The sequence below is a fragment of the Ascaphus truei genome, chromosome 2 (genome assembly GCF_040206685.1).
Source record: "Ascaphus truei isolate aAscTru1 chromosome 2, aAscTru1.hap1, whole genome shotgun sequence".
NCBI classification, from domain to species: Eukaryota; Metazoa; Chordata; class Amphibia; order Anura; family Ascaphidae; genus Ascaphus; species Ascaphus truei.
The window spans coordinates 465784888-465804233 of NC_134484.1; the positions used below are offsets into that span (position 1 = coordinate 465784888).

At 43.7% G+C, this 19346-nt stretch overlaps 1 protein-coding gene across 9 annotated transcripts in view; it reads left to right on the plus strand.

Annotated features, from left to right (window-relative positions):
• Window positions 1-19346, plus strand: part of MYO1G (myosin IG) — a 351169-nt gene that overhangs the window by 76759 nt on the left and 255064 nt on the right. For all 9 annotated transcript variants that reach the window (XM_075588141.1, XM_075588142.1, XM_075588138.1 and 6 more), the window contains 5 exons: window positions 1986-2100; window positions 3207-3377; window positions 6471-6541; window positions 11056-11130; window positions 18525-18657. In XM_075588141.1, the coding sequence (XP_075444256.1) occupies window positions 1986-2100; window positions 3207-3377; window positions 6471-6541; window positions 11056-11130; window positions 18525-18657 (565 nt within the window). The remainder of the gene's footprint in view (window positions 1-1985; window positions 2101-3206; window positions 3378-6470; window positions 6542-11055; window positions 11131-18524; window positions 18658-19346) is intronic.

Here is a 19346-nt window from a genome sequence, read left to right on the forward strand (position 1 = left end):
GTAGAGTATTAGTGATAACCCACCTGCCACACATGTTGAGTATTAGTGATAACCCTCCTGCTGAACATGTAGAGTATTAGTGATAACCCTCCTCCTGCACACGTAGAGTAATAGTGATAACCCTCCTCCTGCACGTGTAGAGTATTAGTGATAACCCTCCTCCTGCACATGTAGAGTAATAGTGATAACCCTCCTCCTGCACATGTATAGTATTAGTGATAACCCTCCTCCTGCACATGTAGAGTAATAGTGATAACCCTACTCCTGCACATGTAGAGTAATAGTGATAACCCACCTGCCACGCATGTTGAGTATTAGTAATAACCCTCCTGCTGAACATGTAGAGTAATAGTGATAACCCTCGTCCTGCACATGTAGAGTATTAGTGATAACCCACCTGCGGCACATGTAGAGTAATAGTGATAACCCGCCTGCTGTACATGTAGAGTAATAGTGATAACCCACCTGCCACACATGTAGAGTAATAGTAATAACCCTCCTGCTGAACATGTAGAGTATTAGTAATAACCCTCCTGCTGTACATGTAGAGTAATAGTGATAACCCGCCTGCCACACATGTTGAGTATTAGTAATAACCCTCCTGCTGAACATGTAGAGTATTAGTGATAACCCGCCTGCCGCACATGTAGAGTAATAGTGATAACCCTCCTCCTGCACATGTAGAGTAATAGTGATAACCCTCCTGCTGAACATGTAGAGTAATAGTGATAACCCTCCTCCTGCACATGTAGAGTAATAGTGATAACCCTCCTCCTGCACACGTAGAGTATTAGTGATAACCCTCATCCTGCACATGTAGAGTAATAGTGATAACCCTCCTCCTGCACATGTAGAGTAATAGTGATAACCCTCCTGCTGAACATGTAGAGTATTAGTAATAAACCTCCTGCTGAACATGTAGAGTAATAGTGATAACCCTCCTGCTGTACATGTAGAGTATTAGTGATAACCCACCTGCTGTACATGTAGAGTATTAGTAATAACCCTCCTGCTGTACATGTAGAGTAATAGTGATAACCCTCCTGCTGTACATGTAGAGTATTAGTGATAACCCTCCTGCTGTACATGTAGAGTATTAGTGATAACCCTCCTGCGGAACATGTAGAGTATTAGTGATAACCCTCCTGCAGAACAAGTAGAGTATTAGTGATAACCCTCCTGCGGAACATGTAGAGTAATAGTGATAACCCTCCTGCTGTACATGTAGAATTTTAGTGATAACCCTCCTGCTGTACATGTAGAGTATTAGTGATAACCCTCCTGCGGAACATGTAGAGTATTAGTAATAACCCTCCTGCGGAACATGTAGAGTATTAGTGATAACCCTCCTGCGGAACATGTAGAGTATTAGTAATAACCCTCCTGCGGAACATGTAGAGTAATAGTGATAACCCTCCTGCTGTACATGTAGAATTTTAGTGATAACCCTCCTGCGGAACATGTAGAGTATTAGTGATAACCCTCCTGCGGAACATGTAGAGTATTAGTAATAACCCTCCTGCGGAACATGTAGAGTATTAGTGATAACCCTCCTGCTGTATATGTAGAGTATTAGTGATAACCCGCCTGCCGCACATGTAGAGTATTAGTAATAACCCTCCTGCGGAACATGTAGAGTATTAGTGATAACCCTCCTGCTGAACATGTAGAGTATTAGTGATAACCCTCCTGCTGTACATGTAGCGTATTAGTGATAACCCGCCTGCCGCACATGTAGAGTATTAGTAATAACCCTCCTGCTGAACATGTAGAGTATTAGTGATAACCCTCCTGCTGAACATGTAGAGTATTAGTGATAACCCTCCTGCTGAACATGTAGAGTATTAGTGATAACCCTCTTGCTGTACATGTAGCGTATTAGTGATAACCCTCCTGCGGAACATGTAGAGTATTAGTGATAACCCTCCTGCTGTACATGTAGAGTAACAGTGGTAACCCGCCTGCCTGTGTGCTCCTTGCCGCAGCTTCGAGCAGTTCTGCATTAATTACTGCAACGAGAAGCTGCAGCAGCTGTTCATCGAGCTGATCCTTCGTCAGGAGCAGGACGAGTACCAGCGCGAGGGTATTGAGTGGCAACACGTAAGTCTCATACATACTGTACACACTGTCATTTCGGTGTATGGTAAACGGACGGCTAGGAGCCTAGAAACTGTGTTAAGATAATGTAATGACGGGAGAGTAATGATGCTTTGTCCTGTATGTCCGTATCTTAAAATGTGTTTCCACCCACTTGTTCAATCTCTGAACATATTCCAATTATTTTAGCCTAGGTTCGCTGCTAATTTTTAGGTGAACTTTTTGATTAATTCCCAACTGCTATAATATATAAATATATATATATATATTATATTTATAATATTTATTTATTTTCGGTCATACATATGTTTGCCCCAGAATGGTACCACTTTTGTCCTTGATACATATGGGTTTTGGTTTCCTGACACAGATAACTGAAATAGGTAAAGTCACTAAAGTCTGTGACCATCCTCAGATAAGAAAGCTAGTATTTCAGGTAGAGATTGGAGACAATGACACTAAGTTTTATTGGTCTACCAATTGTTGCATAATAAAGATGAAAGTGCACCTGTAATTTAGGACAAAGTTCATATTTTAGGGGAACAGATTTGGGACAAATTGAGACGTCTTCTACACTTATATAATTATTTCAACTATATATTATGAATAACAACAATTTCATTTGAATATCCCACAGTCACCTTCATGAATTATTTCTAAGCTCAAATATTGTTTAAAACCATTTAAGATGCAATCAAAATACCAAATAGATTTAAACAACATTGTTAGATTACAGCCCATAAGTTATTTTAAAGATGCTATTCCCCGTGCTGTGATTTGGGAGATATTTGGCTATTGTAACCTTAAAAATTCACGTTTGATGCTCTGTAAGGTTTTTTGTAACAGTCTTTATTGTTGTGTAACGCTCATCATATATCTGAGTGTAATTGTGGTATGTTTTGGGGAGAGAGCATAATGACTGACATTATATCAAGTGAAAACAATTATTGTGATTCAATGCACATACTGTAGTATGAAATAAACTCGTTTGGATTCTAGTGTCTTCCTTTTTTGGAGGCTTTGGATCTGCCAAGGGTGGAAGTGGAGAAGGCTTAGTCACAGTTATCTTATTCAATGTCATTGGCTCTTTCTCCGCTGCTCTCCCATAGATCGACTACTTCAACAACCAAATTATCGTTGATTTGGTGGAGCAGCAGCACAAAGGCATTCTCTCAATCCTGGATGAGGCGTGTCTGACGGTGGGAGAGGTCACAGACACCATGTTCCTGGAATCCATGAACACCAAGTTGTGCAAACACCCTCATTATACCAGCAGGAAGGTGAGTCTATCCCATATAACCTCGCTATAGCAGCAGAAGGGTCCATCTCATACAACTTCACTATACCAACTGGCTGTGTGTCCCATCTTAAGTGTCACATTTAAAGTGTTTGGCAGCGTTTATTTTGGAGTTGAAATTGGAGGTGAAGATTTGAGGAATATCGGGACTCTGCACAACAACTTTGCAACTGTGAGAACTTAACTTTCTAAAAGCTGTGACTTTGTGTACTCTTTCTATCCACCAGTACCTGGGAAGTTTCTCCTCCTGCATCTCACTATGCCCTTCCTATTGCTTTTTCTGTTTACTGTTTCCTCACTCCTTTGTGAATGTCTCTGTTCTCTCCAACTTCCCCACTCCCCACTCCCCACTGCACCATTATTTATACACCTCTCTCACAACAACTTCTTTACCCCTCAATAAAAAACACCCACACAAATCCTCTATTCACACCCTCTATCTACTCCTTCCTGCTGCTGGGGATCTCCCCTAAGCCTGAAGCCAGACATACACACCTGATCTCACTCATGCCTCCCTGCCATCTCTTCCCCTGTAAATGGTGTAAAACTCATTTTAATACTGACTAACCTTAAAACTCACCCCAGAAAGCATCCCAATAGCCTGCACTCATGGCTATTCACCCACACTCAGTCACTCCTACCACCCATTGTGGCCAAGCACTGCCATCTACAGCACTTATTCCCTCACCTACTGTCTCTGTAAATTCCCAATCAAACCTCTTAGATTGTAAGCTCTCTGGGGCAGGGATTTCCTTTCCTAGTGTCTGATTTTGCTGCACTTATTGTATTATTATAATTCCCTGTACTGTATTCTTTGTGAAGCGCTGAGTACACTTTTGCCGCTATACAAAATAAAGACAGACAATACAATCCCATTCAACCTCACTATACCAGCAGGAAGGTGAGTCTATCCCATATAACCTCGCTATAGCAGCAGAAGGGTCCATCTCATACAACTTCACTATACCAACTGGCGAGTAAGTGTATCCCATTCAACATCACTATACCAGTAGGAATATGAATGCGTCCCATACAACCTCACTATACCAGTAGGAAGATGAGTGCATCCCATACAACCTCACTATACCAGTAGGAAGGTGAGTGCATCCCATACAACCTCACTATACCACTAGGAAGGTGAATGCGTCCCATACAACCTCACTATACCAACAGGAGAGTAAGTGTATCCCATGCAACCTCACTATACCAGTAGGAACGTGAGTGCATCCCATACAACCTCACTATACCAACAGGAGAGTAAGTGTATCCCATACAACCTCACTATACCAGTAGGAAGGTGAATGCATCTCATACAACCTCACTATTACAACAAGCGTGTAAGTGTATCCCATACAACCTCACTATACCAGTAGGAAAGTGAATGCATCCCATACAACCTCACTATTACAACAAGCGTGTAAGTGTATCCCATACAACCTCACTATACCAGTAGGAAAGTGAATGCATCCCATACAACCTCACTATACCAGTAGGAAGGTGAATGCATCCCATACAACCTCACTATTCCAACAGGCGAGTAAGTGTATCCCATACAACCTCACTATACCAGTAGGAAGGTGAATGCGTCCCATACAACCTCACTATACCAGTAGGAAGGTGAGTGCATCCCGTACAACCTCACTATACCAGTAGGAAGGTGAGTGCATCCCATACAACCTCACTATACCAGTAGGAAGGAGAGTGCATCCCATACAACCTCACTATACCAGTAGGAAAGTGAGTGCTTCCCATACAACCTCACTATACCAGTAGGAAGGTGAGTGCATCCTATACAACCTCACTATACCAGTAGGAAGGTGAGTGCATCCCATACAATCTCACTATTCCAACAGGAGAGTAAGTGTATCCCATACAACCTCACTATACCAGTAGGAAGTTGAGTTTATCCAATACAACCTCACTATTACAACAAGCGTGTAAGTGTATCCCATACAACCTCACTATATCAGTAGGAAGGTGAGTGCATCCCATACAATCTCACTATACCAACAGGCGAGTAAGTGTATCCCATACAACCTCACAATACTAGCAGTAGAGTGAAGGTATCCTATACAACCTTACTAAACCAGGCGTAGGGTCAGTTCATCCCATACACGGAGAGAGCAACACATGGAAGGGCACCTGTGCATAAAAAATGGGCACACCTGAGATACGTGGGAAATATGCTAATAAGAGTCATTTGCATATCCTATTCGCATATTTCCCAGGGATCTCAGAACCCCTATTTTAGGGTCTGTGCCACTAGTGGCCACCGGTGGAATTGCATACACGCGCACGCATTTTTTTTTAATAAAAACTTTGCAGGCGAATATTCGTCGGCAAATGTAATATTAACAGAAATTCGGCAAACCGTTCACGGGCCGAATTGTAACACATTCGCCCATCTCTCCTTAGCTGCCATAGAGTGCTAAGTTACTGCTTCTTTTCTCTGTATTAAAGCAGACCTGATTTTTTCAGTGGTTCTAACTTATTTGGAGTCCGTCTCAATGAACTGTAGCATCAGCAGTCTTACCGATGGCAGTGTTTAAATTCAGCACAACGGCATGTGTCTGACCCTCCAGTCTCGCTCGCTTTGCCCCCTGAAAGTGGATGTTTGTGCATAACCCCCACTCATGCTTTGCTTTAAACATTGGACTATTTGCTTTGCCATGGGCTGGAATGGAGGACATGTTCATGTTTTATGTAAATAGCTACGCGGAATAGTCTTTGTAGCTAAGGGAATCTCCATTGAACTCATCAGTAATTTAGTTGTGTGTGACGGTGGGGACCTCCAGTGATATTATATATGCTCAACTTCAATTCTCAAGACCCCCCCCCCAACAAGGTCAGGTTTCAGGATATCCCTGATTCAGCACAGGTGGCTCAACCAGTGGCTCATTTGAAGACTGAGCTACTGATTGAGCCACCTGTGCTGAAGCTGGGATATCCTTAACACCTGATCTGTTGGGGGGGGGGGGGGCCTTGGGGACTGGAGTTGAGAACCTCCATTATAGGTCACATTCAGCATCTTAAGATCAGTCTATAATTGTCCTGTTTCATGTCATCCCATTTATAGCTCTTCGCTACGGACAAATCCATGGAATTTAAGCGTGATTTCCGCATTAAGCACTACGCAGGGAATGTCACGTAAGTGTAAACCCTCATATTTTCCTTCATTGCTTTTCCTTTTTCAAGCACATGTCCCCATGGAACATACCTCTCACATCATGTAAGAGAGAAGAGAAACCCTATTTCAATCTTATGTCCCATTGGAACATACCTCTCTCATCCTGGAAGGGAGAGGAGAACCCCAATTTCAATCTTATGTCCCATTGGAACATACTCTCACATCCTGGAAGGGAGAAGAGAACCACTATTTCAATATTATGTCCCCATGGAACATACCTATCTCATCCTGGAAGAGAGAAGAGAAACCCTATTTCAATCTTATGTCCCATTGGAACATACCTCTCTCATCCTGGAAGAGAGAAGAGAAACCCTATTTCAATCTTATGTCCCATTGGAACATACCTCTTACATCCTGGAAGGGAGAAGAGAACCACTATTTCAATATTATGTCCCCATGGAAGATACCTATCTCATCCTGGAAGAGAGAAGAGAAACCCTATTTTAATCTTATGTCCCATTGTAACATACCTCTTACATCCTTGAAGGGAGAAGAGAAACCCTATTTCATTCTTTCAATCACATGTCCCCATGGAACATACCTCACATCCTGGAAAAGAGAAGAGAAACCCTATTTCAATCTTATGTCCCATTGGAACATACCTCTCTCATCCTGGAAGGGAGAGGTGAAACCCTATTTCATTCTTTCAATCACATGTCCCCATGGAACATACCTCACATCCTGGAAGGGAGAGGAGAACCCCTATTTCAATCACATGTCCCCATGGAACATACCTCACATCCTGGAAGAGAGAAGAGAAACACTATTTCAATCTTATGTCCCATTGGAAGATACCTCTCTCATCCTGGAAGGGAGAGGCGAAACCCTATTTCATTCTTTCAATCACATGTCCCCATGGAACATACCTCACATCCTGGAAGGGAGAGGTGAAACCCTATTTCATTCTTTCAATCACATGTCCCCATGGAACATACCTCACTTCCTGGAAGGGAGCGGAGAAACCCTATTTCATTCTTTCAATCACATGTCCCCATGGAACATACCTCACATCCTGAAAGGGAGAGGAGAAACCCTATATACTTGGTAGAATTTGTATACCTGAAAGGAGGAGCTCAGTGGTAATGTCACTGCCTTTGAAGTGGGTTATCCCAATGTCAGATCCTTCTGACCTTGGGCAAGTTACTCTATCTTTCTGTGCCTGGCAGAGAAATTAGATTGTGAGCCTTCTGGGGCAACAACTCATTGTACGTGGGCTACAGTACTATGTAAGAAAATTATTATTACAGTAAAAAAATGTCAAAGGCAAATATGTATGCTTGAAATGTTGGTCGTGGCCTGTAAATAATTTTAGGATGCATCTAGTGAGCAGATAGATAGTCAACGGGGGTTATTCATCCACCACGTACGACGGGACTGAGCTGGGCCACAATACTGTGTTTTGAAGGGATTATTACCGTGTTATAGGCTTACATTTGTTGGAATTAATAGTAATATGTATTTTAATGTCAGCAGCTTCTGTGGATTCAGATCGTACACCTGTCAGATTAATTTACAACCGTTCTCAAGTTTTTAGTTTCTGAACCGATTGAGGACATCCATCACAGGGCTGAAACATGAGCAGACGGGTCTCGGCAGCCTGACAATACCGAAGCCCAGAGATGAAATCAAAGCCGTTTTATAGAATGCGCTCCAGTAATTTATTGATGTTCTATCTCCATACAGAAGAGAGAAAGGCAGCAGTGGGCAATGAAAGAATTGCTTGCTGAATAAAAGGTTACTTTATTGGACTACATATTATATCTGACGCGTATTGGTCCCAGCTGGGACTGAAACGCGTTGGATATACTGTTATATGTAATCCAATAAAATAACTCTTTGTTTCCAACAAGTAATTCATTCGGTGCCCACTGCTGCCTTTTTTCTCTTTTGGATGTTTACACATTAGGGATCTACTACAGTAGGGGTGGCCAACTCCAGTCTTCAAGGGCCACCAACAGGCCAAGTTTTCAGGATATCCCTGCTTCAGCACAGGTGGTTCTATCAGTGTTTGACTGAGCCATTGATTGAGCCACCTGTGCTGAGGGAGGGATATCCTGAACACCTGACCTGTTGGTGACCCTTGAAGACTGGAGTTGGCAAACCCGGTACTACAGGGAAAGACCCCGGACAGCATTTGGTGTACCACATTTACCGAGTTCCAGCACAGTGAGTAAGGCTGAGGCCCCAGTACCTCCGCTGCACGCGCGCCCGCGAGACTGGCGGCGCGTGCAGCCGATTCCCCGGTCTGCAGTGAGCTGCAGGAAGAGAGACCGGGGGGGGGGGGGGGCATGGGAATTACGGGGGCGTGGCCATCACATCACCCGGCAGGTTCGCCCTCATTGGCTGAACCGCCGGGGGGCGTGGCTTAGTGCTCCGTCGCGAGTCCTGCTCTCAATTCTATTGAGAGCAGGAGCAACTCTCGCCCCAGCGCTGCAGCCCCCCCCTCGCAGCGGGCCCGGCGCCATTGAGGGGAGGGCTCTCGTCCCTGCAGCGTCCGCCACAGCGGGCGCTGCAGTAGCCAGCGGGGACCAGGCCTAACAGGAGTGCATGCTCAACCCAAAACATGTATTCTATCTTCATTCAGTACAGGCATTTTAGTAAATACTTGAGGCCCAACAAGTAAATTAAGACAATCTAATTTTTGTTTTAATCCTAGTTCCTTAGTCCGTTATCTCAGAATTTGAAGAGGACTGAGGAGCGGAGCAGGGAACACACAGGAGGACAGTCGGGGAGGAGCGCGCTGCAGCAGCGGCAAACACCGGAAGTCAGTGAAGACTTTCGGGTCAGACCGCTGGGCGCGCGCTCCTCCCCAGCAGTCGTCCTGCGCGCCGTGCTCTGCTCCCGTGCTCCTCAGTCTTCTTCTCCCGCCATTGCCTGATGTTCTCCTCCTCTGCCACCCTGCTCCGCTCCTGCTTTCCTCCTCCTCTCCCACCACCCGCCATACTCTTCCCCTGTCCTCTTCTCCCGCTGTCCTCCTCTGCCGCCGCCCCCCTTAAAATGTGCCACCCTAGGCGACCGCCTAAGTCGCCTAGTGGCAGCTGCGACCCTGGTGGCAACCCATAATTCACTATCTGATTAGGAGCCAGTCTAATTCCTCTTTAATCTTTCCCTATTCTCCACACCTCTGACACCTTCCACACTTAACCCCTGCAGAGGAGTTTCTCGACCTTTGGCTATATACCTGTATATGCTTCCTTCCCTCTGTGCTGCTACAGTACACATGCAGCAGACACCTGTCTAGAGCTATGTACATACTATGGGGCTTATCTGCACAGAAAGCCCCATTCAAGCCAGTGGGGCTTTCAGTGCAGATCACTCAGTAGAGCGCTAACGGAGCTTACAGAATAAGCCGCTATGGGTTTTACTCATTAAACTTGGATACGTGCTGTTTTCACCCGGGTTGTATCTCGCTGTATTTATTCCGCATGTGCAAACAGGGCGAAAACTACGGGGTTTTTTTTGATGCATTTTACTTCTGGCTTTGCAATTCCATGTGATATGCAGATTTGTAATGCAAATTCACAACATGATAAATTCATAGTTATTCAAAGTTATGACCAGAAATCTCGCCTATCTGAGGGTGGTGAGATTTCTGAACATTGCGTTCCAGGCACTGCGCCAGCAAATCAGGCAAAAAGCGCAGGCAACTAAGATGTCAAACGGTGAGATGTGTGTGCATCGATAATTCTTAATGAATAAAGCACAAGTTGTCAATTTTTATTAGATCACATTTTTTAGCCATTTTGGTTGCGATTTTGCATTAACAATATCATCGTTTTTTGAAGAGGCCCCTGTGGGTGTTCCTAATACACCAGAACACAAGAAAATGTTCCCACTCTCCAAGAAAGGAGGAGGGATGAAGTCTATAGGGTTAAGAAACAAGGCTTAAACATACCTTGTACCCCAAACACAACCATGCGGAAATATCGGGAGTGAGATACCGGCTTAAATATAGAAAATCGAATTTATTAAACGCAACGTAACCCCCAAATATACAATCCATATAATAAATAATAAACACACATGGATCAGAATAAAATGATGACTAAATCCTTAGTCAAGGGTCAGAAAGCTTTTAGTTCCCCATGGAAACATTTAAATTCTAAAATGATTTATAAACACTGTATACTTGTTTGATTCTATAGGAAGTCCATCGGATACACTTACCCTATTAAACATGTCGTTGTCCTTAGTTCCCTTTCATTCTAGAAAGGATTGGCCCTTAGAAGTACCGTAACCTGTGGGGAATATACAGTACACTTCTCCGGGGTCCGTAGGCCCATAAAACGTCGCTCTTCATCCCTCTACAATCCTGTTGAAGTTTCCAAGTTTGGGGCTGGAGTTGGTAAAATGTTGCCCAGTAAACGTTTTTTTTTAATCTGCTTCTAAGACCAGGAGTGTGACCCGATGTTCCTTTATTTCATAAAAGATGTGTCCGTTTCACTGACAACCTTTTGATCTCTGCTTGTTCCAGGTATTCAGTGGAAGGATTCATAGACAAGAACAAGGACACGCTATTCCAGGACTTCAAACGGTTAATGTATAACAGGTGAGAGCTTCCCGGGAGTGTGCAGAAAGCCGGGTGTAACTGGGACACACATGTATCAAGGCAAAACTAGTGCAATTTGGGGGCAAAAACACTGCACCAGATGGATCAAAGAAAACATCAGTTTTGCCCCAGAATTGCACCACTTTTGCCTTGATCCATATGGCCCACTGAGCATATGGTTCTGAAAAACCCATCCTAGGTAAGACAACTGGGTGTCAACTGAAACATTTAACGTTATATTTGCAAACTTTCTTGATACATAGGAATTTGAAAAAGACAACTGTTGATGCAAAGCATCAAGTAAATGGAAAAGTATTTAAGTAATAACATGTCTGTTATTGTCATTATTGAAATGCAGATACAATATTAAACCATTACTGCAGGATGTATATATATATATATATATATATATATATATATATATATATATATATATATATATATATATATATATACACACACAAACAAAAAGGAACAGCGTGGACTCCATAGTGTAAATAGTAATGGGTTTATTTAACACCAGCTAAAATCAGGTCACTCACAGCAATATGGTAGATCATGCGCATTGGAGTTAAGCACACGACTCCTATTCGTTGTCTGCCGGTCTGGAGCCATAATCTTGTGGCTGGAGACGTGTAGCAAACATCCGCTACCCCATCCAGGTACCTCTGACAATGTGCGTCCACACAGCGGTCCCCCGGCACAGCGGTTAGCGCTCTCCTGGTTCCACAGCTCTCTTTTCCATAGTTACAGATCAACAGTGTAGTAGGTTCCTGGGACAACCAATCGCCCCATAATATATATATATAATTATTTATAAAAAAATGTTTTACCAGGAAGTAATAAAAGGAAGAAATCGCAGAGCGCTGACGGATTTGCTAATTCTGATTTATTAAATGCGCCAAAAAAAAAGCAATATTACTTGAGAAAGACCACTAGGTCGAAACGTTGCTTTGGTTTTAGCTTTAATAAATCAGAATGAGAAAGTCCATTACTGCTCTGCGATTTCTTCCTTTTGTATGTTCCTGGGTATGCTGCCGGCTATCATCTTCCCGCGTGGAGCTCCGGTAATTGTATCAGACCCTTTTTCCTGTTTATAGAGGTGTGCAGCATGTACCTTTTGGTTTTCATTGTTACCAGGAAGTAATACGTTGAGAGTTACCTCTCGCTTTCACGTATGTCCTGGGTTTTTCAAATACAGTATATTGCACTCAAAACCAGGTCTGACAGAGGAGACACAGCAAAGCAGAGAATGTGTTCAAAATAGATCCAGTGGTGAGAAAACGTTTGTTTTCACATACAGGACTGTATTTAAAACCTAAAATAGATGAAGATAACCTGATCAAACAAATGACACAAAACATGATACTTTTTCAACATTTATTTATCCACATATTATCAACATTCAATATCCATGTGTGAAAAAGTATGTTAGCCTTTAGATTCAGTACCTGGTGGCACCACCATTGAGCAGCAATGACTTCACCTAAGCGTTTCCTGTAACTGCTGGTCAGTCTCTCACGTGGGTTTGAGGCATTTTGGCCCATTCCTCCTTACAGAACTGCTTAAACTCAGTGACATTTGAGGGCTTCCTTGCATGGACAACGTGCTACAGGTCCTGCCACAACATTTCAATGGGGTTTATATCCGGACTTTGAGTAGGCCAATTTTAAACACGGAATTTCTTCTGCATTCTTTTGTAGATCTGCTTGTATGTTTAGGATCATTATCTTGCTGCATGACCCACTTTTGCTTCAGCTCACGGACAGATGGCCTGACATTCTCCTCTAGAAACTTCGGATACAATGCAGAATTTATGGTTGTGTCAATGATGGCAAGCCCAGGTTCTGAGGCAGCAAAGCAGCCCCTAAACCATCACACTCCCACAACCATGCTTGACGATTGGGATGAGGTTCTTCTGTTCGAACTCAGTGTTTGGTTTTCGCCAAACATAACGTTTCTCATTGAGGCCAAAAAGTTCTACCTTTGACACGTCTGTCCAGAGAACATTGTTTCAGAAGTCTTGTATATCATCAATTTGCTCTTTGGTGAACTACAGATGGGCAGCAATGTTCTTTTTAGAGAGCAGTGGTTTTCTCTTGGCTATCCTTCGATGAACACCATTCTTCAGTCTTTTTCTGATAGTTGAGTCATGAACACTCACATTAGCCAAGGCGAGAGTGGCCTGCAGATCCTTGGATGTTACTCTGAGTTCTTTGTGACTTCCTGGATATATTTGTTCTCTGAGAGATTTTGGTAGGATGACTGCTCCTGGGTAGAGTGACTGTGGCCTTGAAGTTTCTTCATTTGTACCTGTAGACTATCTATTTGACAGTGGATTGGTGGAACCCCAAATCCTTAGGAATGGTCGTGTAACCCTTCCTAGACTGATGAGCATCAATAACTGCTTTTCTGAAGTCCTCAGAGATTTCTTTTGGATCGTGGCATGATGTTTCCACACATCTATATGACGAAGACCAAACTCACAAAGTGTCTGATCTTTATATAGGGTGGGGCCTCCCAAACTCACCCCTGAAGATTTACCTAATTATTTAAACACGTGATTCTAATAATCCCCTTTAATTTAGCTGGTAAACCCAGGGTTTCACTTACTTTTGCACATACCCTGACTCTTAGTTACTCATTGTTTGTCTAATTCATACATAATTTTGTTTCAAAATACATGGAATTTGTTAATATAAACCCTATTGGATATTTAAGAAAAGACTTGAGTCTGTGACTGCTTGGGTGGGTGGGTGACTGCCTGCCTGCGTGACTGCCTGCCTGCCTGCCTGGGTGGGTGACTGCCTGCCTGGGTGGGTGACTGTCTGCCTGCCTGGGTGGGTGACTGCCTGGGTGGGTCAAGGAAAAAACTATGGAATTTCCGTAATTGGGACTGTTATTTTGTATATTAAACAAAACCAACGTTTCGGTCCACTATGGGAGCTTCATCACACAACCCTGATGAAGGTCACAGTGGATGGAAATGTTGATTTTATTTAATATACAATCTATCTATTTTTATAACATTTTCTGCAGTGTCTCCTTTATCGAACCTGGTTGTGGATGAAGTATTTCTTTACATTGTATTTTGAACGATGTGTATAGGAATGATTTGTGTGCCAACAAACAAAAACATACACATAAACATTGTCCAATTAAACAAATGTCACATAGCATATCAGTATACAACTTCACTCGACAACTGTATGGAAATGGATTTACAAAGGTTTCTGCCATACACATATTAAATAATTTCCATGTATAATATACCCACTGCGGCAACAAGACACAGAGGATCTTGGAACCGCTCACTTCCCTGCTCCAAGGAAAAAGCCTCCGGAAAAAAGCTTCAAACATTGTCAGAGATCAATCCAGATATAAAATGAGTTATTGCAGGCTCATGGAAATTGTACGAAAAAAACCTTCCGACGCGTTTCGAGCTAAAAGCGCTTTGTCAAGGAAAGACTGCCCCCATTATGCATCATTTATATATTATTTAATACCAAAAAAAAACGCCATTTCTCCAATGCGCCTATAGAAACAATCCCCAATCTTGTTTTAAAGCGGCAATCCATGCCGTTTGCGTTCCAGCTTTTACATAGCATTGCAGCTGGAGATACTGACCTCCGTAGCGGGTGCCGGTAGCCACTTCGCTCCACCACCAGGGTTTACATTATGGCAGAGATTCAAAGCTCCCGCGCTCTGTGGGCCAATAGGGAACCGTGACGCGCATTAGGGTCGCCTTCCTAATGGACCGCGTGACGCGGGAGCTTTAAACCTCAGCATTGCTCAGCCAGAGCGGCTACCGGCACCCCCAATGGAGGTAAGTATCTCTGGATGCAAGGGGTCCCTGCAGCTGAAATGAATGGGGTTCAGCTCCGGAGACCCCCCTGTTTCACACCTGTGTGAAAAAATGTTTTTAAAAAAAACCCGGCTTCGATTACTCTTTTAGTGCCAGGAAAATGTTAGCAGAGAAAATGTAACACATTTATGCATCAAAATCTGTGTTACATATCATTTAAGGAATGTTCACACTCACAGTGAATACAGGATACAATCAGCAGCAATGCACACTCAGTGCTCGAGGTGTGCAAACAGACATTGGAGTCTACTGCAGTAGCTCCGATTTGTGTCAAAAGGAAGAGCCCTTTCCGATGGGATTAGCCGGCTTTGCTATTCTGTAAGCCCTGCTCGCATATTTAAACCGTGCGGGAAAGGCTTTTGTTTAGGAGCAGTTTCATTCTGAGTCTGCTAATCTGAGCGGAGTGACCGAACTCGCATGTGTTACAGACTAGCGGAACCCTAGCAGCTCTGAATACAGCAAAACGCTAAACCACTTCAAACCACTCACGTTTTCTCTCTCGCTACCACAAGGAGGCGAGATTGTCATTTCAAGGGAGGAAGAGGAAGGAGGGGGAAGGAGGAAGAGGAGGAGTTCCATTTCCGTAGTGTCTTCACTTATATATATGTCCCCCCAAACTTCCCTCTAAATTAATTAGAGAGACATGCCTGTGCTGAAAAAGAAGGCCACTTGAGGTAGCCTGGGATATACAGTATGCTGATGGCTTTGCAAAGTATATTTAAATGAGTCACAGCCCACACCTCCTAAAATATTTGCATATAAGCAAGTCTAAGGGCCCTTGTGATGAAAGGGGTACTGGTGTTAGACCCAACAGCATCGGAACCCACAACCTCTGCTCTTCAGGGCAGCAGCTCTAACATTGAACTAACCCAGAGGCTGAGAAACTCCACTATCACATGTCTCGGGTGACTCGGGTGTCCCAGGGGACTCGGGTGTCCCAGGTGACTTGGATGTCTCGGGTGACTCGGGTGTCTCGGGTGTCTCAGGGGACTCGGGTGTCTCAGGTGACTCGGGTGTCTCAGGGGGCTCGGGTGTCTCAGGTGACTCGGGTGTCCCAGGTGACTCAGGTGTCTCAGGTGACTCGGGTGTCCCAGGTGTCTCGGGTGTCTCAGGTGACTCGGGTGTCCCAGGTGTCTCAGGTGACTCGGGTGTCTCAGGTGACTCGGGTGTCTCGGTGTCTCGGGTGTCTCGGGTGACTCTGGTGACTCGAGTGTCTCGGGTGTCTCAGGTGCGCTCGTTTTTGTGCACGAAGAAAATTGAACTGGATGTGGTCTGCTTTTAAAGGAGGGGGTGTAGGGGTGCGTAGTAGAGCTCAAAAGTATGCGGTGACAATAGTATTTCCCAAAGTGAAAGTCCTCCTCCTCCTCAAACTCGCAGGTTCTAGAACATGTCCCACTGAGTATTAAGATTCTATTTTCCTGCTTTAGCACGTCAACATTTCAGTGCTAAAAAATAACAAAAAACGTTACAAGACGTGCATCGTAAGTATGAAGAATTCACAGACGTGACTGTCACGGTAACTTATGACAAGATATGACAAACACCAAATATCTGGGTTGAACTGAACGAGGCTTAGATATAATAAAATATATTTATTCCTTAAAAAGGTGAACACAGCAATATAGTACAATTAACAGGCAAAAAGGTAACACTTACTTAGGGTTGGGGAATGGAGAAGTATCAGCTAGCAATTCTCCAGCAATCCGGTGACATTCAAGGTGAAATCAGAAGAACAACAACTGTAGGGTTGACATAGTTTATATACCTTTGTAACCCTATTCTTAACATTGAATATAGACTATTGGTGAACAATTATCTGTATCCAATCCCTAACGTGGAAACACAGTTTAACCCATGCCCCCCAGCTTGTTAGCCCCTGCGTACTGGGACTCTGAGGGTCTTATTGCTGTAGCCCCATAATTAAATCAGGGGCGACGACCAGTCTAAAAGATGAAGTATCTGGCAGGATCTTCATTGTTTGTAGGTGTAGATATAATACTTACAAACCACTCCAGTTTGATGCTTCTCCGCCCTCAGGTAAACAGTTAGAGTGGCAGAGTCTTTTGATCAGTACTTGGTTCCTAGTGTAAACAATCAGGGCAGTTAACTTTTGATCACAGGGCTTATGCTAAATCACCTGGCTGCCCTTCCTGACCTATTAGCATAGCAGATGGAGTCTGCATTTTCAGAGCAGATCCAAAATACCATATACACTTTAATATCTTCACATATTAATAAGTTCCGTTCTGGTGGGCCCAGTGGGTCGAAAGTTGCCAGTTTTTAATGCCTACAGTGACTCTACATATTGGCCAAATTTCAACTCTCTGCGACTTCCAGAACCGGAGATACAGAAATGCACTTTAAAACATTTTTAAAATACAGGATTATAATGAAACATGGGAACAGGGGAACATACATTTTCCTGACATGACAATGTGTAAGCCACATTCCTGGACTGCAGTCCAATTAACCCCTTGCCTCCCTGGTGAGGTTAGGGGGTGGCTATATGGGGTGCAACCCCTTTAATAGCGGGCCAAACCCTCTCTCCCTCTACAGTGACGCATCATTTGTTGTTTGAAATTATTTTTGACGCATCACCTAATGCTGAGTACCTGATTGGTGGAAGCGGGACATAGCATTTACATCTGTACGACTAGCGCTGTCCAATTCTGGGCGCCAAGATAATTTGTGTTTTAAAGGACGATGCTGGCGCAGAGGGAGAAATTCCAGCGTAGTGCACAGGCACAATTTAAAATGAGATCTCCAAAGTTGCCAGATTTACACCAACAAAACTGTTTGTGATGCTGAGTACACAGACCCCGATGAAAGTGATTTATTACGTTCCCCGGGCTATACACCTGGAGAACGAAACTGCACCGAGTGTTTTACAGGAAATAAAGCTCCTTTCTTCCAGCTGGGCTTCTTGTATTACTTTGATACATCGAACTCTATTATTTGCTCAACTTTGCCTCCTTTTTAAACTGAAGAGACCTTGAGAAGTAGACCCCGAGGTCTTTCTTATTGAATAAGTATTGGGAGATAAATAACCACCCTGGAATGCATGTGTAGGTCAGTTCAGAGTATGCCCCACTTTGCATTGAGCCCCTATTTCTCCCTTTGCTATCCTAGAAGGAAGCCAAGGGGTTAACCTGGTGTGAAAAGTACCAAGTGTAGAGTAGGCGCCAGTGGGGCTGGCTTGGGACAGACGTTCTCCTCTGCTGAACACAAGCACCGTCAGATTGGTCACGTTCTCGCTCGTTCTTTAAACTCTGAAGTCATTTATAGCAAATCTGGGTGCTAATTATCTACTGAACCCAACAAACAAAATCAAGAGATTATTGGTGTTGATCCCAGATCCCGGAGCTGAGCGACACACATTCCGAACTCGTGGGTTTATACATGTATTTATTTGGATCGGTGACATTTAAATCCTATTACACAAGCCTCATGGTTATACAATTGTAATATTGAGTGTAAATAGCTGTCCTTTCATCGGCTCACCGCTTGTCCCTTCTTTTCCTGCTTCCAGCAAGGATCCCGTCCTGAGGGACATGTGGCCAGAGGGACAACTGAGCATTAGCGAGGTGACCAAACGGCCACTTACAGCCGCCACCCTCTTCAAGAACTCCATGGTTTCCTTGGTGGAGAATTTGGCCTGCAAGGTAACTGCTACAGTTATGAGTTTGGAAGGTATCATAGTGAGCCTGTAAGTTTAGCTTAAACCATTGTGTAATGTGGCATACTGTACCTTTATGATGGTCTTTTACATGTTCAGAAGTGCTAGACGGGTGTTTTTCAACAGGGGTTCCTAGGAAGATTTGGGTTCCTTGGGCATCCCTAAATGGTTCCCTGCAATTTTCAGGTCATTTGTATATTATACCAAATAGAGAAAAATGTACAATGCTTCTGATCACAGAGTTGCTATTAGAGAAGGTTGGGGTTCCTTACAATGCATCTGATCTCAGGCGTGCTATTAGAGAGGGTTGGGGTTCCTTACAATGCTTCTGATCTCAGACGCGCTATTAGAGAGGGTTCCAGTTCCTTATAATGCATCCGATCTCAGACGTGCTATTAGAGAGGGTTGGGGTTCCTTACAATGCATCTGATCTCAGACGCGCTATTAGAGAGGGTTGGGGTTCCTTACAATGTATCCGATCTCAGACGTGCTATTAGAGAGGGTTTGGGATCCTTATAATGTATCCGATCTCAGACGTGCTATTAGAGAGGGTTGGGGTTCCTTATAATGTATCCAATCTCAGACGTGCTATTAGAGAGGGTTGGGGTTCCTTATAATGTATCCGATCTCAGACGTGCTATTAGAGAGGGTTGGGGTTCCTTACAATGCATCTGA